The 27,025-nt window shown below is 41.9% G+C and overlaps 1 protein-coding gene across 1 annotated transcript in view; it reads right to left on the bottom strand.

The window, feature by feature from the left end:
• The window catches only part of VWA2 (von Willebrand factor A domain containing 2), a gene marked incomplete at both ends in the record, with an annotated part of 57,671 nt that overhangs the window by 16,433 nt on the left and 14,213 nt on the right, over nucleotides 1-27,025 (bottom strand). The window contains 2 exon segments of the mRNA XM_082672971.1: nucleotides 20,334-20,443; nucleotides 26,509-26,642. Of these exon segments, the coding sequence (XP_082529097.1) occupies nucleotides 20,334-20,443; nucleotides 26,509-26,642 (244 nt within the window).

The following is a 27,025-nucleotide window of genomic DNA, read 5'->3' as shown; positions in this document are numbered from 1 at the left end:
GATTCAAAGCTTCAAGACCAGGAGAAAAAGCACTTGTTCTCCGCAACGCTGTTCTTGTTTCTCATACAGGTCTACCCTCAGCCCCTCCAGAGTTAACCTTTGTTTTCCCTTTTCAATCCAGATTTTCTGAGTGGGTCTGGCCCCGCTCTTCGTAGCTACCAGCCTGTGGCTAGAGAGAAATTAAATTTCAAGGCCATGAGGGCCCAGACTACAACTCCACGGACCTCTGGGGTGTCCGCTTCCACATCGCTTAGCGCACAAATGCCCGTGCCGGCCACCCTCTCCACCTCTGCATCTGACCTGCTGGCTTCTGACCGACCGAGCGCAGGTGAGATTCCTAACAGCATCTGAACCCCGGGAAATGAGAAGAAACCCTGCTACCTCCACTTTTCTTATTCCACGGGGTGTTTCTCACAGAGACTGTTCTGAGCTCATCGTCTGGCTCCAGACAGGAAGGTCTGAGGCCAGAATCTAAGGTTTTTCTAATTTCTCTCCAATGGGACTAAACGAGGTAGAAAGTGAAGGTTCACAGATGGACTGCTGTTTATGATAGAAACGCGTGGACGATTAAGAACAAGGGCGCAGATACTAGTCCCGTGAGATACTGGCCCGCTAAACTTGGCAACGTTACTTGGTCTGACACTCCTGTTAAACCTGCTAAAGTAGAAAAAGTAACAGTATTGTTTGAAGATTAAATGCTGTATCCAGTGCCTGCTAGTACCTAGTAAGCACTCCATCGTGGTCATTATAATGAACTACCTAGCAGCCTCTTCTAAGAAGTTTACCTTTTGAGCTAGTCTCAAATTCTAGTCAGCATGAAAGTCCCTTAGGAGATTTACTAATGTGGATTTTCAGATTCCATCCTCCCAGAGTCCAAATTGGTGGGTGTGTGACCAGGCCTGAGAATCTATCAATACATTTTAGACCCGCTCCCCTTTCCCACCCCCAGTGATTCTGATGCAGGTAGTTCATGGAACAGACTTCGAAAAATAATTCATAAGAACACTCACTGTAGGTATAGGGATGTTGATTACAGGAGTTTTTGTTGTTGGTGGTTTCCGCAATGGACAAAAATCCTGGAATCAAGCTAAATGTGTCCTTTTAGGGGTCTGATTTACTATATTGTAAGAGCTCAATTCATTGATTACATAACCATTAAAAAGGATCAACATGAAAAATAATGCAGCTTTATGCAAAAATACAAATAATATTAAGTAAAAAAAAAAATAGAGCAAAGTGCTTTGTAATTTTAACTATTCTAAAAACTATGTTTAAATGTTAATGCAGCTTGAAAGAGGCCAGAGCTGGCTATAAAAGGCTTTGTGCTAAAGAAAGGGGTCATTGCTATTTCTGCAGAGCTACTCAAACACGGTACAACTTTGATAAAGCTACAGATGGGGTCCAAAAGAAAAAAAAAATTCAATCACAGAAAACTCAGAGTCATGTTACGTGAAATTAATCAGATGATGGAACAGACGTGCACAGCCCTCTGGCCAGACTTCTAGACATTCGGAAGCCAACTGCTGGCCGTGTTTTAGGTTATCATGGGGTACAACACTGTAAGGTTTGATTGTAGTATTTTTTAAACTTATTACAAAGTAGCAATAAGGTGACTGTCACAGTGTCTTCTTAGTCATTTCAAAACATGCTTTTAGGGGACTGCATTGATCTGGAAAGGCAAGTGTTCTGGGTTTTGGGGACAGCTGTGCTCGTCTGTCGAGAATTTAAAACTCCACTGAAGAAAAAGGGTAAAGAGCCCTGGGCAGGTCATCGCTCCCATTCGGCCAACATTCCTCTGTTATTAGTAAGAGTGTCTTAACGTTCAATGTCCTCAATGACCCTGCAACCGTGGCCCAAAAACCAGGAACTGCCTCCTTTTCTTGTTTGTCGTCTTACAGCCAACCTGGGATACACAAATGCTAACCATTCTCATCCCCAAAAGAAGAGCTGACCTTGTTCAGACACGTAAAGAGGCATCTTTCTCCACCCCCCGTGTCCTCATCTGGTGCATCCTCAATGCATCTCCGCACGTCATGGGTTATGAATAACAGCCCTTAGTTACGATTTTCAGCACAGCTGACAAGGGGCTCAACTAATTACTTAGGGGGCAGGGGTGGAGGGGGAGGTCGGAGAGAGGTGGGAAAGGACAGCTCCATGGGGCCTCCTGGACGCGCAGTGCGACCCTGTGGTCCCGGCCAAGTCACCTGCTCCTCCCCAACCTCAGTATCCTCTTCCATAAAATAAGGGGTTGGAAGAGGTACGGGGTGATCTCTATAGAGTACCTTTTGGTACCAAGTCACTTAAATTGGCTTAGTTTTTCACAAGAGAGCAGGGCTGAGTCATTTGAGTCAAAGTCCCCCAAACGTTTTTGACTTTCAGTCCTAAATTTAAAACATTAGGTTACTTTTTCTTCTGCAAATGTTTTTGTGTATATAATGGGTACAAAAGTTTTTATAACAATAAAATATCAATAATGATATAATTCACATACCACAGAATTCACCATTTTAAAGTACAAATGTGGTTTTTAGTATAATTCAGAGCTGTACAACCATCACCACTACCTAAATCCAAGCTATTTTCATCACCCCAAAAAGAAGCTTTCTACCTGTTAGCAGTCATATCCCGCCACCCCACATCCCCTGGAAATGACTAATCTACTTTCTGTCTCCACAGATTTGCCCATTTTAGACTATTTCATATAAATGAAATCATACAATACGTGACCTTTTATGTCTGGCTTGTTTCACTTAGCATTTTAGTTAAGCATCTTGCCTCTTGGCCATTTTGATGTCCTCTTTGGAAAAATGTCTATTTAGTTCTTCCGCCCATTTTTTAACCAGATTGTTGGGTTTTTTGTTATTGCTTGTATGAGTTCTTTATATATTTTGGATAATAACACCTTACCTGATATATGATTTGCAAAATTTTTCTCCAATTCTGTAGGCTGCCTTTTCATTTTGTTGTTTCTTTTGCTGTGCATAAGCTTTTGAGTTTTATGTAGTTCTATCTGTTCATTTTTGCTTCTAGGAATAAATTACATTTTGTGTACCCATTCATCCATTGGATTTTGGCTATCATAAATAACACTGCTGTGAACATCACTGTACATGTTTTTGTGCAGGCATATGTCTTTGTTTCTCTTGGAGTGGAATTCCTAGGACATGTGGTAACTCTATGTTTAACATTTTGAGGAACTGCTGTACTGTTTTCCAAAGTTGCTGCACCACTTTACAATCCTACCAGCAGCGTATGAGGGCTCCAATTTCTCCACATCTCTGCCAACACTTGTTATTGTCTGTCTTTCATTTTATCCCTCCTAGTGGGTGTGAAGTGGTATCTCATTATGGTTTTGATTTGCATTTCCTTAATGACTAATGATGTTGAGCATCTTTTCATGTGCTTATTGGCCATTTATATATCTTCTCTGGAGAATAGTCTATTTACAAGGTTTCTTATTGAGATGATGAAAATATTCTAAAATTAGATGATGGTAATAGTTGGATAACCCTGAAAATATACTAAAAACCACTGAACTGTACACATTAAAGGTGTGAACTTTACAGTATTTTAATTATATCTCAATAAAGCTGTTTTAAATAAGTTAGTGTGTATAACACTCCTAGGCCAGGGGGCAGTGGGAAGAGACCTTTTAAAAGTGCCAATTCTAAGTATCACTGCCCAGAGTGATTTAGCAGGTCTGGAGACAGCCCAGGCACCTGCACTTTAACATACTCCCTAAGCAATTCTGACTCAGACCATCTGACCAAAGACCTCACTTTGACAAGTACTGCTCAGTGTGTCTGGGCCCAAGATACAGAAGTGGGGATGCCACTGTTCTCTACGGGAACCATTCGTGGAGGGCCCAAGGGTAGAAGGCTCCAAGGGAACATGGAAAGGTCAACGTACACTAATATCACTTTTAAAAAACATATTAACGTGCTTTTTCCTTTGAACTTTCTTGTATTTGACTTGCTGCTCATTCTGCACCCAAGGTCAGAGGAAAGGGCTGGGATAAACAACCTAAGATGAAGTCACTGGGGATGGGGGCAGTAACAAGATGGCTGGGTAGAAGGATGTGAGCTCACCCCCCTCACAAAAACACCGAAATTACAACTAACTGCTGCACAACCACTGACAAAAAACTGCTGGAACTTACCAAAAAAGATATCCTACATCCAAAGACAAAGAAGCAGCCACAACAAGATGGTAGGAGGGGCACAACTGTGATAAAATCAAATCCCATACCCACTGGGTGGGCAACCCACAAACTGGAAAATAATTATATCTCAGAGGTTCTCCTATAGGAGTGAAAGTTCTGAGCCCCACGTCAGGCTCCCCAGCCTGCAGGTCTGGCATCAGGAGGAGGAGCTCCCAGAGCACCTGGCTTTGAAGGCCAGCAGGGTTTGATCACAGGAGCTCCACAGGACTGGGGTAACAGAAACTCCACTCTTGGAGGACACACACAAGGTCTAGTGCACACCAGGACCCAGGAGAAAAAGCAGTGACCTCATAAGAGCCTGGGCCAGACCTACCTGCTGGTATCGGAGGTGGGGGTAATTACCTTAAACATAAACAGATTAAATGCTCCAAACAAAAGACACAGACTGGCTGAAATGGATACAAAAACAAGACCTATGTATATGCTGTCTACAACAGACCCACTTAAGATCTAGGGATACATACAGGCTGAAAGTGAGTAAATGGAAAAAGGTATTCCATGCAAATGGAAATCAAAAGACAGTTAGATTAGCAATATTCAGATCAGACAAAACAGACTTTAAAATAAAGACTGTTACAAGAGATAAAGAAGGATACTACATAATGATCAAGGGATCAATCCAAGAAGAAGATATAACAATTGTAAATATATATGCACCCAACACAGGAGCACCTCAATATATAAGGCAAATACTAACAGCCATAAAAGGAGAAATCAACAGTAACACAATAATGGGGGGGGGGGGCTTTAACACACCACTTTCATCAATGGACAGATCATCCAGACAGAAAATCAATAAGGAGACATGGGCCTTAGATGACACATTAGATCAGAGGGACTTAACTGATATTTATAGAGCATCCTGTCCAAAAGCAGCAGAACACAGATTCGTTTCAAGTGCACATGGAACATTCTCCAGGACTGATCACATGCTAGGCTACAAAGTAAACCTCGGTAAATTTAAGAAAACTGAAATCATATCAAGCATCTTTTCTGACCACAACGCGATGAGAACAGAAATAAACAACAAGAAAAAAACTGTAAAAAACACAAACATGTGGAGGTTAAACAATATGCTACTAAACAACCAATGAATCACTGAAGAGATCAAAGAGGAAATCCAAAAATACCTAGAGACAAATGAAAATGAAAGTATGATGATCCAAAACCTATCGGATGCAGAAAAAGCAGTTCTAAGAGGGAAGTTTATAGCAATACAATCTTACCTCAGGAAACAAGACAAATCCCCAATAAATAACCTAACCTTACACCTAAAGCAATTAGAGAAAGAAGAACAAACAAAACCCAGAGTCATTAGAAGGAAAGAAATCATCATAAAGATTACAGCAGAAATAAATGAAATTGAGACAAAGAAAGTGATAGAAAAGATCAATGAAACTAAATGCTGGTTCTTTGAAAAGATAAGCAAAATTGATAAACCTTTAGCCAGACTCATCAAGAAAAAAAGGGAGCAGGCTCAAATCAATAAAATTAGATATGAAGAAGTTACAACTGACACCAAAGAAATACAAAGGATCATAAGAGACTACTACAAGCAACTATATGCCAATAAAATGGACAACCTAGAAGAAATGGACAAATTTTAGAAAGATACAATCTCCTAAGACTAAACCATGAAGAAATAAAAAATATGAACAGACCAATCACAAGTACTGAAATTGAAACGGTGATTTAAAAACTCCCAACAAACCAAAGTCCAGGACCAAATGGCTTCACAGGTGAATTCTATCAAACATTTAGAGAAGAGTTAACACCTATCCTTCTGAAACTCTTTCAAAAAATTGCAGAGGAAGGAACACTCCCAAATTCATTCTATGAGGCCACCATCACCTTTATACCAAAACCAGACAAAGATACCATAAAAAAAGAAAATTACAGGCCAATATCACTGATGAACACAGACACAGAAATCCTCAACAAAATACTAGCAAACTGAATCCAACAATACACTAAAAGGATCATATACCATGATGCAAGGATCGTGGTATATCTCAGGGATGCAAGGTATATCCCAGGGATGCAAGGATTTTTTGATATCCGCAAATCAATCACTGTGATATACCACATTAACAAACTGAAGAATAAAAACTGTACGATCATCTCAAAAGATGCAGAAAAAGCTTTTGACAAAATTCAATACCCATTTATGATGAAAACTCTCCAGAAAGTGGGCACAGAGGGAACTTAACTCAACATAATAAAGACCATATATGACAAAACTACAGCCAACATCATACTCAATGGTGAAAACCTGAAAGCATTTCCTCCAAGATCAGGAACAAGACAAGGATGTCCACTCTCGCCACTTTTATTCAACATAGTTTTGGAAGTCCTAGCCATGGCAATCAGAGAAGAAGAAGAAATAAAATGAATTCAAATTGGAAAAGAAGTAAAACTGTCACTGTTTGCAGATGACACGATACTATACATAGAAAATCCTAAAAGAAAACTACTAGAGCTCATCAATGAATTCAGTAAAGTTGCAGGATACAAAATTAATACACAGAAATCTGTTGTACTTCTATACACTAACAACAAAAGATCAGAAAGAGAAATTAAAGAAACAATCCCATTTATCATTGCATCAAAAAGAATAAAATACCTAGGTAAACCTACCTAAGGAGGCAAAAGACCTGTACTCCAAAAACAATGTGATGCTGATGAAAGAAATTGAAGCTGAAACAAACAGATGGAAATATATACCATGTTCTTGGATTAGAAGAATCGATATTGTCAAAATGACTATACTATCACAAGCATGCTACAGATTCAATGCAATCCCTATCAAATTACCAATGGCATTTTTCACAGAACTAGAACAAAAAAATTTTAATTTGTATGGACCCCGAATAGGCAAAGCAATCTTAAGAAACAAAAATGACACTGGAGGAATCAGGCTCCCTGACTTCAGACTATACTACAAAGCTACAGTAATTAAAACAGTGTGATACTGGCACAAAAACAGAGATATCGATCAATGGAACAGGAAAGCCCAGAAATAAACCTATGGTCAATTAATCTATGACAAAGGAGGCAAGACTATACAATGAAGAAAATACAGTCTCTTCAATAAATGGTGCTGGGAAAACTGGATAGCTACATGTAAAACAATGAAATTAGAACATTCTCTAACACCATACACAAAAATAAATTCAAAATTGATTACAGACCTAAATGTAAGACTGGATACTATAAAACTCTTAGAGGAAAACAAAGGCAGAACACCCTTTGACATGAATCGAAGCAAAACCTTTTTTGAGCCATCTCCTAGAGTAATGGAAATAAAAACAAAAATAAACAAATGGGACCTAATTAAACTCAAAAGCTTTTGTGCAGCAAAGGAAACCATAAACAAAGCGAAAATACAGCCCACAGAATGAGAGAAAATATTTGCAAATGATGCAAACAACAAGGGATTAAACTTCAAAATTTACAAAAAGCTCATGCAGCTCAATATCAAAAAAACAAACAACCCAATCAAAAAATGGGCAGAAAACCTAAATAGACATTTCTCCAAAGAAGACATACAGATGGCCAACAGGCATAAGAAAAGATGTTCAACATTGCCAATTATTAGAGAAATGCAAATCGAAACTACAATGAGATATCACCTCACACCAGTCAGAATTACCATCATCAAAAAGTCTACAAACAATAAGTGTTGGAGAGAGTGTGGAGAAAAGGGAACCCTCCAACACTGTTGGTGGGAATGTAAATTGGTACAGCCACTAAGGAAAACAGTACGGAGGTTCCTTAAAAAAACTAAAAATAGAGCTACCATATGATCCAGCAATCCCGCTCCCGGGCATATTTCAGGAGAAAACCATGGTTCGAAAGGATACATGCTCCCCAATGTTCATTGCAGTGCTGTTTACAATAGCCAAGACATGGAAACAACCTAAATGTCCACTGACAGAGGAATGAATAAAGATGATGTGATATGCACAATGGAATGTTACTCTGCCATAAAAGAATGAAATAATGCCATCTGTAGCAACATGGATGGACTTAGAGATTATCATACTAAGTAAGTAAGTCAGACTGCGGACGTGCCCCACGGTGTGCAAAATTAGATTTCCTGCTGGAGGGGCTGTAAGTCGACTGGGCTCGGGAGAGTGCAAAGACCTGAGGCTACTCTCCAGGAGAAGGACTCCAGGAACCCCACAGTGGTTTCCTGGGAAGCATTGAGACACCCCGCAGCTGTCAGGAGGAACAGCACGCCCAAGGATGCAACTACACTGGCCACCGGCTGTTCCTTTTGAATACGCCAAGCATGCTCCTCGGAGCCATCACCTGGACCATCCTTCTCCAGCAAGGACAGGAACCTCTCCTTGACTTTCATCACACTGCTGGTCACCTGGCACCTTATCAGCGATGCCTTCCCCGACCACGCTACAAAACAGGAGCAGCCTGCATCCCTGCACTCCTAACCCCTAGCACACTGATGTTTTCTCAAATATATTTTTCTTCTCTCTTTTTTTATACTTACCACTAACAGAATTATTTTATATTTACTCATTGGCATGTTATCTACCTCCCCACCCCCTCTTCCCCGCCAGCAATAGAATTTAAGCTTCAATGCAAGGATCTTGTTTTCTCTAGTCAGTGAACTCCTAGGTAGTAAGTAAGTCAGACAAAAGTAAGTCAGACAAAAACAAATATATGATATCACTTATTTGGAAGTGGAAATGACGATACAAATGAACTTACGCATAAAACAGAAACAGACTCAGACGTGGAAAACAAACTTATGGTTACTAAAGGGGAAAGGTGGGGATAGGGATAAATTGGGATTGACATATACACACTACTCTATTTAAAATAGATAACCAGACATCTACACGTGGAACAACTCCTACAGAACACCTACTGAACGCTGGCAGAGGACCTCAGACCTCCCAAAAGGCAAGAAACCCCCCACGTACCTGGGTAGGGCAAAAGAAAAAAGAATAAACAGAGACAAAAGAATAGGGACGGGACCTGCGCCAGTGGGAGGGAGCTGTGAGGGAGGAAAGGTTTCCACACACTAGGAAGCCCCTTCGCGGGTGGAGACTGTGGGTGGCGGAGGGGGAAGCTTCGGAGCTGCGGAAGAGAGCGCAGCCACAGGGGTGCGGAGGGCAAAGCAGAGAGATTCCTGCACAGAGGATCTGTGCTGACCGGCACTCACCAGCCCGGGAGGCTTGTCTGCTCACCCGCCGGGGCGGACGGGGCTGCGAGCTGAGGCTCGGGCTTCGGTCGGAGCGCCGGGAGAGGACTGGGGTTGGCGGCGTGAACACAGCCTGAAGGAGTTAGTGCGCCACGGCTGGCCGGGAGGGAGTCCGGGGAAAAGTCTGCACCTGCCGAAGAGGCAAGAGACATTTTCTTCCCTCTTTGTTTCCTGGTGCACGAGGAGAGGGGATTAAGAGCGCTGCTTAAAGGAGCTCCAGAGATGGGCGCAAGCCGCGGCTAAAAGTGCGGACCCCAGAGACGGGCATGAGACGCTAAGGCTGCTGCTGCCGCCACCACCAAGAAGCCTGTGTGCGAGCACAGGTCACTATCCACACCCCCCTTCCGGGGAGCCTGTGCAGCCCGCCACTGCCAGGGTCCCGGGATGCAGGGACAACTCCCCCGGGAGAACGCACGGCGTACCTCAGTCTGCTGCAACGTCACGCGCACCTCTGCCGCCGCAGGCTGGCCCCGCACTCCGTGCCCTCCCCCACCCCGCGGCCTGAGTGAGCCACAGCCGCGGAATCAGCGGCTCCTTTAACCCCGTCCTGTCTGAGCAAAGAACAGACGCCCTCCGGCGACCTACACGCACAGGCGGGGCCAAATCCAAAGCTGAGCCCCTGGGAGCTGTGAGAACAAAGAAGAGAAAGGGAAATCTCTCCCAGCAGCCGCAGAAGCAGCGGATTAAAGCTCCACAATCAACTTGATGTACCCTGCATCTGTGGAATACATGAATAGACAACGAACCATCCCAAATTGAGGAGGTGGACTTTGAGAGCAAGATTTATGATTTTCTCCCCTTTTCCTCTTTTTGTGAGTGTGTATGCTTCTGTGTGAGATTTTTGTCTGTACACCTTTGCTTCCACCATTTGTCCTAGGGTTCTATCCGTCCGTTTTGGGGTTTTTTTGCTTTCTTAAAACATTTTTTTTCTTTTTTTTCTCTTAATAATTATTTTTTTATTTTAACAACTTTATTATATTTTATCTTACTTTATTTTATTTTACTTTATCTCCTTTCTTTTTTCCTTCCTTCCCTCCCTCCCTCCTTTCTTTCTTTCTTTCTCTCTCTCTCTCTCTCCCTCTCTCTTTCTTTCTCTCTCTCTCTTTCTTTCTTTCTTTCTTCTACTAATTCATTCTTTCTACTTTTTCTCCCTTTTATTCTGAGCTGTGTGGATGAAAGGCTCTTGGTGCAGCAGCCAGGAGTCAGTGCTGTGCCTCTGAGGTGGGAGAGCCAACTTCAGGACACTGGTCCACAAGAGACCTCCCAGCTGCACATAATATCAAATGGCGAAAATCTCCCAGAGATCTCCATCTCAACGCCAGCACCCAGCTTCACTCAACGACCAGCAAGCTACAGTGCTGGACATCCTATGCCAAACAACTAGCAGGAAACACAACCCCACCCATTAGCACAGAGGCTACCTAAAATCATAATAAATCCACAGACACCCCAAAACACACCACCAGATGTGGACCTGCCCACCAGAAAGACAAGATCCAGCCTCATCCACCAGAACACAGGCACTAGTCCCCTCCACCAGGAAGCCTACACAACCCACTGAACCAACCTTAGCCACTGGGGACACCAAAAACAACGGGAACTACGAACCTGCAGCCTGCAAAAAGGAGACCCCAAACACAGTAAGATAAGCAAAATGAGAAGACAGAAAAACACACAGCAGATGAAGGAGCAAGATAAAAACCCACCAGACCTAACAAATGAAAAGGAAATAGGCAGTCTACCTGAAAAAGAATTCAAAAGAATGATAGTAAAGATGATCTAAAATCTTGGAAATAGAATAGACAGAATGCAAGAAACATTTAACAAGGACCTAGAAGAACAAAAGATGAAACAAGCAACGATGAACAACACAATAAATGAAATTAAAAATGGGGTCAATAGCAGAATAACTGAGGCAGAAGAACGGATAAGTGACCTGGAAGATACAATAGTGGAAATAACTACTGCAGAGCAGAATAAAGAAAAAAGAATGAAAAGAACTGAGGACAGTCTCAGAGACCTCTGGGACAACATCAAACGTACCAACATTCGAATTATAGGGGTTCCAGAAGAAGAAGAGAAAAAGAAAGGGACTGAGAAAATATTTGAAGAGATTATAGTTGAAAACTTCCATAATATGGGAAAGGAAATAGTTAATCAAGTCCAGGAAGCACAGAGAGTCCCATACAGGATAAATCCAAAGAGAAATACACCAAGACACATATTAATCAAACTGTCAAAAATTAAACACAAAGAAAACATATTAAAAGCAGCAAGGGAAAAACAACAAATAACACACAAGGGAATCCCCATAAGGTTAACAGCTGATCTCTCAGCAGAAACTCTGCAAGCCAGAAGGGACTGGCAGGACATATTTAAAGTGATGAAGGAGAAAAACCTGCAACCAAGATTACTCTACCCAGCAAGGATCTCATTCAGATTTGATGGAAAAATTAAAACCTTTACAGACAAGCAAAAACTGAGAGAGTTCAGCACCACCAAACCAGCTTCACAACTGCTAAAGGAACTTCTCTAGGCAAGAAACATAAGAGAAGGAAAAGACCTACAATAACGAACCCAAAACAATTGAAACAATGGGAATAGGAACATACATATCGATAATTACCTTAAATGTAAATGGACTAAATGCTCCCACCAAAAGACACAGATTGGCTGAATGGATACAAGAACAAGACCCATATATTTGCTGTCTACAAGAGACCCACTTCAGACCTAGAGACACATACAGACTGAAAGTAAGGGGATGGAAAAAGATATTTCATGCAAATGGAAACCAAAAGAAAGCTGGAGTAGCAATTCTCATATCAGACAAAATAGACTTTAAAATAAAGACTTTTAGAAGAGACAAAGAAGGACACTACATAATGATCAAGGGATCGATCCAAGAAGAAGATATAACAATTGTAAATATTTATGCACCCAACATAGGAGCACCTCAATACATAAGGCAAATACTAACAGCCATAAAAGGGGAAATCGACAGTAACACATTCATAGTAGGGGACCTTAACACCCCACTTTCACCAATGGACAGATCATCCAAAATGAAAATAAATAAGGAAACACAAGCTTTAAATGATACATTAAACAAGATGGACTTAATTGATATTTATAGGACATTCCATACAAGAACAACAGAATACACATTTTTCTCAAGTGCTCATGGAACATTCTCCAGGATAGATCATATCTTGGGTCACAAATCAAGCCTTGGTAAATTTAAGAAAACTGAAATTGTATCAAGTATCTTTTCCGACCACAATGCTGTGAGACTAGATATCAATTACAGGAAAAGATCTGTAAAAAATACAAACACATGGAGGCTAAACGATATACTACTAAATAACCAAGAGATCACTGAAGAAATCAAAGAGGACATAAAAAAATACCTAGAAACAAATGACAATGGAGACACGACGACCCAAAATCTATGGGATGCAGCAAAAGCAGTTCTAAGAGGGAAGTTTATAGCAATACAATCCTACCTTAAGAAAAAGGAAACATCTCGAATAAACAACCTAACCTTGCACCTAAAGCAATGAGAGAAAGAAGAACAAAAAAACCCCAAAGTTAGCAGAAGGAAAGAAATCATAAAAATCAGATCAGAAATAAATGAAAAAGAAATGAAGGAAATGATAGCAAAGATCAATAAAACTAAAAGCTGGTTCTTTGAGAAGATAAACAAAATTGATCAACCATTAGCCAGACTCATCAAGAAAAAAAGGGAGAAGATTCAAATCAATAGGATTAGAAATGAAAAAGGAAAAGTAACAACTGACACTGCAGAAATACAAAAGATCATGAGAGATTACTACAAGCAACTCTATGCCAATAAAATGGACAACCTGGAAGAAATGGACAAATTCTTAGAAATGCACAACCTGCCAAGACTGAATCAGGAAGAAATAGAAAATATGAATAGACCAATCACAAGCACTGAAATTGAAACTGTGATTAAACGTCTTCCAACAAACAGAAGCCCAGGACCAGATGGCTTCACAGGCGAATTCTATCAAACATTTAGAGAAGAGCTAACACCTATCCTCCTCAAACTCTTCCAAAATATAGCAGAGGGAGGAACACTCCCAAACTCCTTCTACGAGGCCACCATCACCTTGATACCAAAACCAGGCAAGGATGTCACAAAGAAAGAAAACTACAGACCAATATCACTGATGAACATAGATGCAAAAATCCTCAACAAAATACTAGCAAACAGAATCCAACAGCACATTAAAAGGATCATACACCATGATCAACTGGGGTTTATTCCAGGAATGCAAGGATTCTTCAATATACGCAAATCTATCAATGTGATAAACCATATTAACAAATTGAAGGAGAAAAACCATATGATCATCTCAATAGATGCAGAGAAAGCTTTTGACAAAGTTCAACACCCATTTATGATAAAAACCCTGCAGAAAGTAGGCATAGAGGGAACTTTCCTCAACATAATAAAGGCCATATACGACAAGCCCACAGCAAACATCATCCTCAATGGTGAAAAACTGAAAGCATTTCCACTAAGATCAGGAAAAAGACAAGGGTGCCCACTCTCACCACTCTTATTCAACATAGTTTTGGAAGTTTTAGCCACAGCAATCAGAGAAGAGAAGGAAATAAAAGGAATCCAAATCGGAAAAGAAGAAGTAAAGCTGTCACTGTTTGCAGATGACATGATCCTATACATAGAGAATCCTAAAGATGCTACCAGAAAACTACTAGAGCTAATCAATGAATTTGGTAAAGTAGCAGGATACAAAATTAATGCACAGAAATCTCTGGCATTCCTATATACTAATGATGAATAATCTGAAAGTGAAATCAAGAAAACACTCCCATTTACCATTGCAACAAAAAGAATAAAATATCTAGGAATAAACCTACCTAAGGAGACAAAAGACCTGTATGCAGAAAACTATAAGACACTGATGAAAGAAATTAAAGATGATACAAATAGATGGAGACATATACCATGTTCTTGGATTGGAAGAATCAACATTGTGAAAATGACTCTACTACCCAAAGCAATCTATAGATTCAATGCAATCCCTATCAAACTACCACTGGCATTTTTCACAGAACTAGCACAAAAAATTTCGCAATTTGTATGGAAACACAAAAGACCCCGAATAGCCAAAGCAATCTTGAGAACAAAAAAAGGAACTGGAGGAATCAGGCTCCCTGACTTCAGACTATACTACAAAGCTACAGTTATCAAGACGGTATGGTACTGGCACAAAAACAGAAAGATAGATCAATGGAACAGGATAGAAAGCCCAGAGATAAACCCATGCACATATGGACACCTTATCTTTGATAAAGGTGGCAGGAATGTACAGTGGAGAAAGGACAGCCTCTTCAATAAGTGGTGCTGGGAAAACTGGACAGGTACATGTAAAAGAATGAAATTAGAACACTCCCTAACACCATACACAAAAATAAGCTCAAAATGGATTAAAGACCTAAATATAAGGCCAGAAACTATCAAACTGTTAGAGGAAAACATAGGCAGAACACTCTATGACATAAATCACAGCAAGATTCTTTCTGACCCACCCCCCTAGAGTAATGGAAATAAAAACAAAAATAAACAAATGGGACCTAATGAAACTTCAAAGCTTTTGCACAGCAAAGGAAACCATAAACAAGACCAAAAGACAACCCTCAGAATGGGAGAAAATATTTGCAAATGAAGCAACCGACAAAGGATTAATCTCCAAAATTTACAAGCAGCTCATGCAGCTCAATAACAAAAAAACAAAAAACCCAATCCAAAAATGGGCAGAAGACCTAAATAGACATTTCTCCAAAGAAGATATACAGACTGCCAACAAACACATGAAAGAATGCTCAACATCATTAATCATTAGAGAAATGCAAATCAAAACTACAATGAGATATCATCTCACACCAGTCAGAATGGCCATCATCAAAAAATCTAGAAACAATAAATGCTGGAGAGGGTGTGGAGAACAGGGAACCCTCTTGCACTGCTGGTGGGAATGTGAATTGGTTCAGCCACTATGGAGAACAGTATGGAGGTTCCTTAAAAAACTACAAATAGAACTACCATATGACCCAGCAATCCCACTACTGGGCACATACCCTGAGAAAACTGAAATTCAAAAAGAGTCATGTACCAAAATGTTCATTGCAGCTCTATTTACAATAGCTCGGATATGGAAACAACCTAAGTGCCCATCATCGGATGAATGGATAAAGAAGATGTGGCACATATATACAATGGAATATTACTCAGCCATAAAAAGAAACAAAATTGAGCTATTTGTAATGAGGTGGATAGACCTAGAGTCTGTCATACACAGTGAAGTAAGTCAGAAAGAAAAAGACAAATACCGTATGCTAACACATATATATGGAATTTAAGAAAAAAAAAAATGTCACGAAGAACCTAGGGGTAAGGCAGGAATAAAGACGCAGACCTACTAGAGAACGGACTTGAGGTTATGGGGAGGGGGAAGGGTGAGCTGTGATGGGGCAAGAGAGAGTCATGGACATATACACAGTAACAAACGTAGTAAGGTAGATAGCTAGTGGGAAGCAGCCGCATGGCACAGGGATATTGGCTCGGTGCTTTGTGACAGCCTGGAGGGGTGGGATAGGGAGGGTGGGAGGGAGGGAGACGCAAGAGGGAAGAGATATGGGAACATATGTATATGTATAACTGATTCACTTTGTTATAAAGCAGAAACTAACACACCATTGTAAAGTAATTATACCCCAATAAAGATGTTAAAAAAATATATATATATAGCAGAGGGAGGAACACTCCCAAACTCATTCTACGAGGCCACCATCACCCTGATACCAAAACCAGACAAGGATGTCACAAAGAAAGAAAACTACAGGCCAATATCACTGATGAACATAGATGCAAAAATCCTCAACAAAGTAGTAGCAAACAGAATCCAACAGCACATTAAAAGGTGCATAAAAGGTGTATGCACCATGATCACGTGGGGTTTATTCCAGGAATGCAAGGATTCTTCAATATATGCAAATCAATCAACGTGATACACCATATTAACAAATTGAAGGAGAAAAACCATATGATCATCTCAATAGATGCAGAGAAAGCTTTTGACAAAATTCAACACCCATTTATGATAAAAACCCTGCAGAAAGTAGGCATAGAGGGAACTTTCCTCAACATAATAAAGGCCATATATGAAAAACCCACAACCAACATCGTCCTCAATGGTGAAAAACTGATACCATTTCCACTAAGATCAGGAACAAGGCAAGGTTGCCCACTCTCACCATAGTTTTGGAAGTTTTATTCAACATAGTTTTGGAAGTTTTAGCCACAGCAATTCAACATAGTTTATTCAACATAGTTTTGGAAGTTTTAGCCACAGCAATCAGAGAAGAGAAGGAAATAAAAGGAATCCAAATCAGAAAAGAAGTAAAGCTGTCACTGTTTGCAGATGACATGATAGTATACATAGAAAATCCTAAAGATGTTACCAGAAAACTACTAGAGCTAATCAATGAATTTGGTAAAGTAGCAGGATACAAAATTAATGCACAGAAATCTCTGGCATTCCTATATACTAATGATGAATAATCTGAAAGTGAAATCAAGAAAACACTCCCATTTACCATTGCAACAAAAAGAATAAAATATCTAGGAATAAACCTACCTAAGGAGACAAAAGACCTGTATGCAGAAAACTATAAGACACTGATGAAAGAAATTAAAGATGATACAAATAGATGGAGACATATACCATGTTCTTGGATTGGAAGAATCAACATTGTGAAAATGACTCTACTACCCAAAGCAATCTATAGATTCAATGCAATCCCTATCAAACTACCACTGGCATTTTTCACAGAACTAGAACAAAAACTTTCACAATTTGTATGGAAAGACAAAAGACCCCGAATAGCCAAAGCAATCTTGAGAACAAAAAACGGAGGTGGAGGATTCAGGCTCGCTGACTTCAGACTATACTACAGTAATCAAGACAGTATGGTACTGGCACAAAAACAGAAAGATAGATCAATGGAACAGGATAGAAAGCCCAGAGATAAACCCACACACATATGGTCACCTTATCTTTGATAAAGGAGGCAGGTATGTACAGTGGAGAAAGGACAGCCTCTTCAATAAGTGGTGCTCGGAAAACTGGACAGGTACATGTAAAAGTATGAGATTAGATCACTCCCTAACACCATACACAGAAATAAGCTCAAAATGGATTAAAGACCTAAACGTAAGGCCAGAAACTATCGAACTCTTAGAGGAAAACATAGGCAGAACACTCTATGATATAAATCACAGCAAGATCCTTTTTGACCCGCCTCCTAGAGAAATGGAAATAAAAACAAAAATAAACAAATGGGACCTAATGAAACTTCAAAGCTTTTGCACAGCAAAGGAAACCATAAAAAAGACCAAAAGACAACCCTCAGAATGGGAGAAAATATTTGCAAATGAAGCAACTGACAAAGGATTAATCTCCAAAATTTATAAGCAGCTCAATAACAAAAAATCAAACAACCCAATCCAAAAATGGGCAGAAGACCTAAATAGACATTTCTCCAAAGAAGATATACACACTGCCAACAAACACATGAAAGAATGCTCAACATCATTAATCTAAATTAGAGAAATGCAAATCAAAACTACAATGAGATATCATCTCACACCAGTCAGAATGGCCATCATCAAAAAATCTAGAAACAATAAATGCTGGAGAGGATGTGGAGAAAAGGGAACCCTCCTGCACTGTTGGTGGGAATGTAATTGATACAGCCACTGTGGAGAACAGTATGGAGGTTCCTTAAAAAACTACAAATAGAACTACCATATGACCCAGCAATCCCACTACTGGGCATATACCCTGAGAAAACCATAATTCAAAAAGAGTCATGTACCAAAATGTTCATTGCAGCTCTATTTACAATAGCTCGGATATGGAAACAACCTAAGTGTCAATCATCAGATGAATGGATAAAGAAGATGTGGCACATATATACAATGGAATATTACTCAGCCATAAAAAGAAACGAAATTGAGCTCTTTGTAATGAGGTGGATAGACCTAGAGTCTGTCATACAGAGTGAAGTAAGTCAGAAAGAGAAAGACAAATACTGTATGCTAACACATATATATGGAATTTAAGGGAAAAAAATGTCATGAAGAACCTAAGGGTAAGACAGGAATAAACACACAGACCTACTAGAGAATGGACTTGAGCATATGGGAAGGGGGAAGGGTAAGCTGTGACAGTGAGAGAGAGGCATGGACATATATACACTACCAAACGTAAGGTAGATAGCTAGTGGGAAGCAGCTGCATAGCACAGAGAGATCAGCTCGGTGCTTTGTGACCGCCTGGAGGGGTGGGATAGGGAGGGTGGGAGGGAGGGAGATGCAAGAGGGAAGAGATAATGGGAACATATATATATGTATACCTGATTCACTTTGTTAAAAAAATAAAATAAAATAACCAACAAGGACCTACTGTATAGCAATGGGAACTGTGCTCAGTATTCTGTAATAACCTAAATGAGAAAAGAATCTAAGAAAGAATAGATATATGTATAACTGAATCACTTTTCTGTACACCTGAAACTAACACAACATTGTAAATCAACTATGGTCCAATATAAAATAAAAATTTTAAGAAAAGTCACTGGGGGTCTCTGGGACCTGTAGGACACCCAGAGTTCCTGCTGTGTCCAGTGTGGGGATTTTGGCTTATTGAGAGCACTGGGGACCTACAGAGGCCCGAGGCCTATTAAAGGACCTCAGAGCCTTTGCAAGCGGAGGTGACGGCTGTACATGGCTGGGACCATGGACTTGAGTGGAACTTCAGATCCGCTAGGGCAAGAGGCAGCAGGGGGCAAAGAAGATCCAGAGATCAGAGTGGCAGGTGACAAATAAAGGCATTCCTCTGTGAGGGCTTATGAAGAACACTGTGTGTATGTACATGTATATACATGCATGTGTATAACACACATTTATATCCATGTAGCTGTATATGTGTATGTATATAAGACACATATATAAAATATTTATACATAGGGCTTCCCTGGTGGCGCAGTGGTTGAGAGTCTGCCTGCCGCTGCAGGGGACACAGGTTCGTGCCCCGGTCCGGGAAGATCCCACATGCCGCGGAGCGGCTGGGCCCGTGAGCCATGGCCGCTGAGCCTGCGCGTCCGGAGCCTGTGCTCCGCAACGGGAGAGGCCACAACAGTGAGAGGCTCGTGTATCACAAAAAAAAAAAAAATTATACATAAAATATATGTATACACATATATGTATGTGCATATACACACATCAGCTGACTTGTGAGTAAAATTATGACTCATTACATATATATATATATTTATAGGATGTATATGTGTATGAGCACACAAACAGAAATGCATCATTTTTAAAGTGCTCTCAGTAACAGAGGACCACTTACTCTTTTTAGATCACAGAAATGAGGCTCCAAGAAGCATGGTGAATTCTCCTGGCTGTGTGGTCACCAGGGACAGAACTGGGAGAAGGACCCAGGGTTCTTCCTACCACCTCATGCTCTTAACCTGTCTCCACCTTCACTAGCCCTTTCTCCCAGCTGACAGCCACACACAGTAACAGCAAATCTTTTTTTTTTTTAACTTGCATTTAAGTTTCCACCTGGGACATTATCATGTAATAAGGGGCAGCTTTGAGAAGGGAATTCTTTTCACCCGCTGCACTCGGCTGGGCTTTTGGAAGGCGGGCCACAGCCTCTCTCTCTGTGAGGTCAAGAGCAGGCCCAACCCTTCAAGGGACGATTCCGAGAGCAGCTAGCTTCATCCTAACCACGGCAGCATCTGATCATCTGATCGTACTTACTTGAAAACCATCCTCTTGATTCTTGCCTTCACTTCCTGTTGGGTTGAAAACGCATCCATGGGGAATTCCAGACGAGGGGAGGAACTGAACTGGATGGCTCCCACCTTGACCTGCAGTGGGAGACAGAGGGCCCTGGGGCCCGAGAGCAGGGTCAAGACACAAACATCCCTAAGAGGAAAGAAGGGACGAGAAAGGTTAACGACCCTGCCTCCGGCCCACTCACAAATACCAGTGCTGGTATTTCTCTCATGTCCTTAAAAGAAGGTTCCAGGGGCTTCCCTGGTGGCACAGTGGTTGAGAGTCCACCTGCCGATGCAGGGGACGCGGGTTCGTGCCCCGGTCCGGGAAGATCCCACATGCCGCGGAGCGGCTGGGTCTGTGAGCCATGGCCACTGAGCCTGCGCGTCCGGAGCCTGTGCTCTGCAACGGAAGAGGCCACAAAAGTGAGAGGCCCGCGTACCACAAAAAAAAAAAAAAGGTTCCAAAGACTGAGAGGACAATCTGGAAGGAGACGGTCACATCTGCCCATGCTCCACAATGACCACCACCAATTTGACCCCCATTCCGACAGCTCTCTTGGCGGAGCTGTGAGCTTTAGGGTCTCTGCTCACACTTACTGCCTCCCAGGCAGAAGCACTGTTTTAAGCCTTCTCAACTCTTTATTACATTTAACCCACAGAGGTGCTATTCCTACCCACATTACTGCTGGAGAAACTAAAACAAAGAGGATACAGGACTGGCCCAGGGCTAGTAAGATAGGAGCGCAGCCTTTGGACTTGGTGCCTGTGATCTTCACTAAGCCTGTTATGCCGATCACCTTCTCAGCCAGCACACGACTTCAGCTAAACCCCCAACCAGGGGTGTCACAGAGGCTATCCGCAGCCTCCACACACCCATCCTTGGTTGGGGGGCCCGCCCTTCCAGGCCTCCTCCTGCCAAGCTAGGGAAAGGCCAGATCTCCAGGCCACAGTCAGACTGGGGGGCAAGCAGCTCCCTAATCGGAGACGAGCGCTATTGGAGCTGAAGTAGCGGAGGTTGTGAGAGCCACTGGCGAGTCCTGATTTCGCATCCTCATTCAGAAGGCCATGGGAGAAAATCCAATGCCTTACAAAACTGGAGAAGGGAAACTGAGTAAAGTCATTCCCTGGATCCTTAAGATTAGTGTGTGTCAAGCAGAGAAGGGTTTAGACATTTAAGCTTCCTCTTGAGGGCCTAACCCCTGCACCTAGTCATTGGCTCTCTAAACTCCCGGAGAAACTACATTCTCAGTTACTATTCTCACAATTAACCCCGATTCTGGCCAAGATTGTAAATGGGCCAAGTGATTCATATTTAAACAACGACGCTGATTTTTTTCCTGCTCTGTGAGTTCCTTCACTGCTGATCGCTTAACAGGCCTGGCGCTTGGGAGCCGATCAAAGCACTTGGCCACAGCAGGCCAGCTGCATCTGCTTCCAGGGAGCACAGCCCATTGGACCTTCCTCCCACAGGAAGTTCTGAGGAGGAGCTGTTGGGAATCTTAAATAGGAAGAAATTTAAGTCTTGGGTGGGCATGTGAGGGAGAGGGATACCGGAAAGCAGAGTAGTAGAGAACCTCAGGAAGGAGTTTCTGAAAAGCGACCCGTTTAAAATCTCCCTTGAATTTAGCATGTGATAAAGGGAGCATCTCAAACCACTGGGAAAAGATGGTACAGTCAGTAAGTGATACTGGGACAACTGGATAGCCATCTGCAAAAGAATAAAGGATAAATTGCAAATGGATTCAAGATTTAAATGTCAAAAATGTAACCATAAAAGTTCTAGAAAACTTGGGAGAATTCCTTCGTAACTTCAAAGTAGAAAAGACTTGCAATCCAGCAGTCGTAAAGGAAAACTGATAAATCTGACTACGTGAAGAAAACTTCTACAGGGCAAAACATACCATAACACAACCAAAAAATGAAGACAAAATGAAGTTATCTGCAACTCACGTCAGAGACAAAGGGTTAGTTTCCCCAATATATAGAGAGTGTCTAGGAATTGATATGTGTAAAGACCAACAATCCAACAGGAAAATGGGCCAAGGCTATGAACAGGGATCACAGAACAGGAAATACAGAACGGCTCTTTAATAAGAAAAGATGCTTGATCGTGTTGCACTGAGAGGTAGCAAAAAGCCAGATACAATGTTTGCAGGGGGAAACCAGTATTCTCAAACACTGCTATAAGAACATAAATGTTACGGCAGCCACAGAGAGAAATTTGTCAATATTTATTGAAAATTACTAATGCATGGGGCTATCGGGAATTTATCCTACAGCTATATACTTCTACATGTGTGAAATGACATATTTACAAGCTCACAATATATTTGTAATAGTGGATGTCCATCAATAAGGGTTGGTTAACTAAACCTTGGTAAATCCTTACAATGGAACATTAATCAGCTATAAAAAATGATATAGTGTATATGCCTATATTAAGACCTATATTACCTATCTACCTAGATATGGAAAGACTTCCAAGATAATGTGAAGAGAAAAAGGCAAGGGATAAAACTGTGTGTATAGCATGCTACCCTTTGTGTTAAAAGGGCAAAAATTAGAATATATATTCATATTGCTTATATTTGCATGAAGCGATTCTGTAAGGATGCTCAAGACAGCAGGGGGACGGGGCTGGGCAAATAGAAAATGTGTGACCGGGAGGGATATTTTTCATTGAACGTCTTTTTTTTGGAACCATGTGAATGAATGAATTAGTTTAAAAACTCCCTTGAGACCAATAGCTGGGTGTATTTATTTAAATTAAACAGGAAGGAGCCAACTTCAAAACAAAACAAGATGGAAACAGCTGGAGTCAGTAGTCAAGGCATTTAATTTAATTGGTGGTTTGGGAGCAAAATAGTTACCTTTTATCTTCGGTTTACTGTACGCTCAGAAGCAAGCCCGCCCAGATTTCTCACCACACTGTAATCACTCTGCTGCAATCATTATATTAGAGCCAGGAAGTGAACTTCTCAGCTTAAGGGTTGAGAGGAAGACTTTTTAAACACCTTAAATCCACCTCAAAACAGAGCCTCCATAAAAAGCCTTAATTTATAGCTACTTAAAAATTTCTTCCTGGAAAGTAAAATTAGGTGCAAATCAAATCTCTTGTACATGGAGATAAGACGATGACACCAAAATGCAGCAGCAAACACACAAAACCTGAAGCCACAAGTCAGACTGAAGCATCTGAAATCACCCTAATGCAAAAACCCTTCGCCAGCAATTCCATCGAGTCTGAGCAGCTTGGAGGTGGAGGTTCTCGTTTGCTCGTGAAATAGACACCCAACTCCTTTGCTCAACAGGTCTTGCTGTGAGAAAGTTTTCTCAGGACAAGCCAAATACAGTTCCCTCAACACCCAGACTATGTCCTCTTAATAAAAGAGAGCCGCTAGGCATCCTCTTTCCCATGAAAATGATAATCAGGTTCCCTCACATGGAAAAGTCCAGGCCTCTCAATGTTCTGTCTCCTTGCTGTGGGCACTGTCTGCTTTGCCAATATCTAACCTAAAAAATGCCACATTCTAGACGTGGTTTGGCAACATTGAGATTAAATTCCCTGAAATCTGGGGACCTGTGTGTTGAGACAGTTGCTCCCAACAGCATCACCCATCAAGTTTTTCTGTCATAGTTTTCTTACCCTCTCTTTGAGGATGCTGAATTCCATCAGCACCCACCACTTCCGCATACACAGATACACATACACACACCACCATGTTGCCTGCTGTCCACGTGCTACGTGGTTGCGACAGCAGAATGTGAAGTCCTGGGCTGAGAGTCAAGAGCACCAGTTCTTCCAAGCTTAGCTCTCTTCTAAGATTGCTGTGTGACCCTAGGCAGTCACTTAGCCTCTCTGAGCCTGTTTCTTCAGTTGTAAAACATTCTCTAATAATCCATACAACTCTTCCCTTCCAACCTGCCATCCGCTGGGGTCTCCAGGCCACCCATTTCAGGACATATTATATCCATGCCAAGGTCAACAGTGTTTGATCTTTATGGCTCTTCCTCCATGAAAAAATTAGTGAAACTTCATAGAGAATCACTTCCTTTCAAAATCAGGGCCCTGTGTGTAGGAGGGTAGAGATTCAGCTGCCCTTGGCCCTGACCCTCTGAGGGTCTGTGATGGGTTAACTTCACGGTTGGAACTTCCAGGCTGTTCATGCCTCGATGGAATGATGTCAGCTATAACCATGCAAGACAGCCTGAGGTCCAGGGTAATGTGCTCACTCTCCACAAATGACATGTCATTCTGGAGAAAATCTGGCCCTCATTAAAAGCCATGATTTTGCTCCTAAATCCTAGAAGTTTTTCTAGGATTAACCCAGGAATGCCATCTTGGAAAACCACTTTCTTCCCCGACCTGTATGTGACTAGCCCCTAATTCAAGTAATTATAGCTTTCCAGACCAAAATGCCCTCCTTAAATTTACTTGATTTTTGAGTCAGTTCACGTGGTTCAAAATCCATAAAGTATAAAGACATCTATACCGATGGGCCTCCCTCTGGACTTGTGCTCCATCTGCTCAGTTCCCACCCTCTCCCTCAATGGGAAACCGCTGCTCTTAGCCTCTTACAAATCCCTCCAGAGTTTCTTCATGCACATACAGATGAATACAAACATAGACTCTTTTCATCTCCATTTTTCATAAAAGGTAACACATTATACATACCATTTGCACCTTTTTTTTTTTTTTTTTTTTGTGGTACCCGGGCCTCTCACTGTTGTGGCCTCTCCCGTTGCGGAGCACAGGCTCCGGACGCGCAGGTTCAGCGGCCACGGCTCACGGGCCCAGTCGCTCCGCGGCATGTGGGATCGTCCCGGACCGGGGCACGAACCCATGTCCCCTGCATCGGCAGGCGGACTCCCAACCACTGCGCCACCAGGGAAACCCTGCACCTTATTTTTACACTCAATTTGTTTTGGTGTCTTTCCACATCAGCGATTTTCCTCATTTACTTTCTAAAGCTGCCCTGTGTTTCATTATATGAAGACACCATAATAGATTTACCTGTCCCCTGTGAGCAGGCCTTTGGGTTGCCTGAAATCTTTCACAATTACAAACAACACTGCAATGAATAACTTCATATGTGCATTATTTTGCACCTGTGGGAGTATCTGTAGAATGAAATACTGAGTCAAAGGGTCCCAGCCTTTGTAATTTTGATAGACACTGTTATTACAGATTCCTCTATAGAGAGGTTGCACATTCCCACCAGCAGTGCATGAGAACACCGCTTTCCTACAGACTTGCCAATGGAGCATGACACCAAACTTTGGATTTTTGCTAATCTAGTTAAGTGAAAAATGGTATATCGGTCAGAGATTTGCTATTACATTGAGTGAGGTTGGGCATCTTTTCCTACGTCAAAGGGCCATCTACGTTTCATTTTCTGGGAACTGTGTTCACTGCCTGTTTTTCTGTTGAGTTGTTCCAAAATGCCCCTTTAGCAACAAGAGCCACAGCTAGCGCACTGCTGACATTTAACACTTGCTATTTGAAACAAGGAAGAACAAGAAATGAAGATACTGGCTGGATTGATTAGGCAGGAGCTGTTCCTTTCAAGTGAACAGAGAGGGCAGGAGCTGTGTTTCATATTACGACTCTAGTCTTCAGAGGCAGTTATAGTTTTTGTCTGCCAGCATGCTTTCTTTTTCCCACTGTTCTGCAAACACCACCTCTCTTTCTAGTGGGAAATCCAAGTGTTCATCCCCACTGCAAGAATGAAGATAAGCACATGACTCAGGTTTGGCCAGACAAGCTCTTCCCTTTGACTTCTGTGATTGGTCAAGGGATTGTCATGTGACCTATGCCTGTCCAATCAGAGCCCTCCCTGGGACTGCTGCCAGCTCTACAGGGTAAGAAGTCTACTTTCTTTTTCCTGGGGTGACTACCTTGAGGGACAATGTAGGGCAACTTTGCTATGTAAGGAAAACCTGCCTGGGAAGGAAGCCAACAGAGGGAAGCAAAATGGAGAGGAGGAGAAGAGAGGGATCGAGTCCCCGGATCCCACTGTGCCTAGAACCAGGATTCACCTCCTTAGTCTTCCTGGTTCCACAAGCCAGTAAGTGACCTCTTCTGCTTAAGACAGAATTTCTGTCACTTGCAGCCAAAGACGCCCTCATACAAAGACAACGAGACTTGCACTCACCCTCCTGGGGTTGATGTCCAGAGCATCACAGACCGTGATGGCAAAGTGCTTGGACCTTTCAAAGCTCCCTTTCCCAATGCTGTGAGAGCCATCGATCAGAAACAGGACGTCCGCCACAGCCGAGCACCACATCCCTAGGGGAGAGGGGGACAGAATGGGTGACAATCAGCTTCCCTACAGTCTGGTCCCCAAAAGATCTTACTCCCAAAGCAGAGTGGAGGGGGAAGCAACCTTGTGGTGGGTCAAGCTCCTCTAAGCCCAATGGGGGAAATAACACTGGAGAAATTCTGGGCCAGAGGCAGCCCTCCTCTGCAGCAGGGAGCACCCACCTACCATGAGCACAACTCATGAAAGTCTGTATAATAATGGAAGAGTCTAATTCAACAACACTAACTGAGCCGTATGAGAGGAGGGGCTACTGGGCCAGTGAGGGATACCCAAGAGCCTTGGTTCCCGCCCTCAGGGGTCACAATCTTGTCTGGGACACAGCCAGGCACCCTGGTTCATATGACTGCAT

This window comes from Grampus griseus (genome assembly GCF_964374135.1).
Source record: "Grampus griseus genome assembly, chromosome: 16".
NCBI lineage: Eukaryota > Metazoa > Chordata > Mammalia > Artiodactyla > Delphinidae > Grampus > Grampus griseus.
The sequence above is the reverse complement of the archived record's forward strand: the minus strand, read 5'-3'. Positions and strand labels throughout refer to the sequence as shown.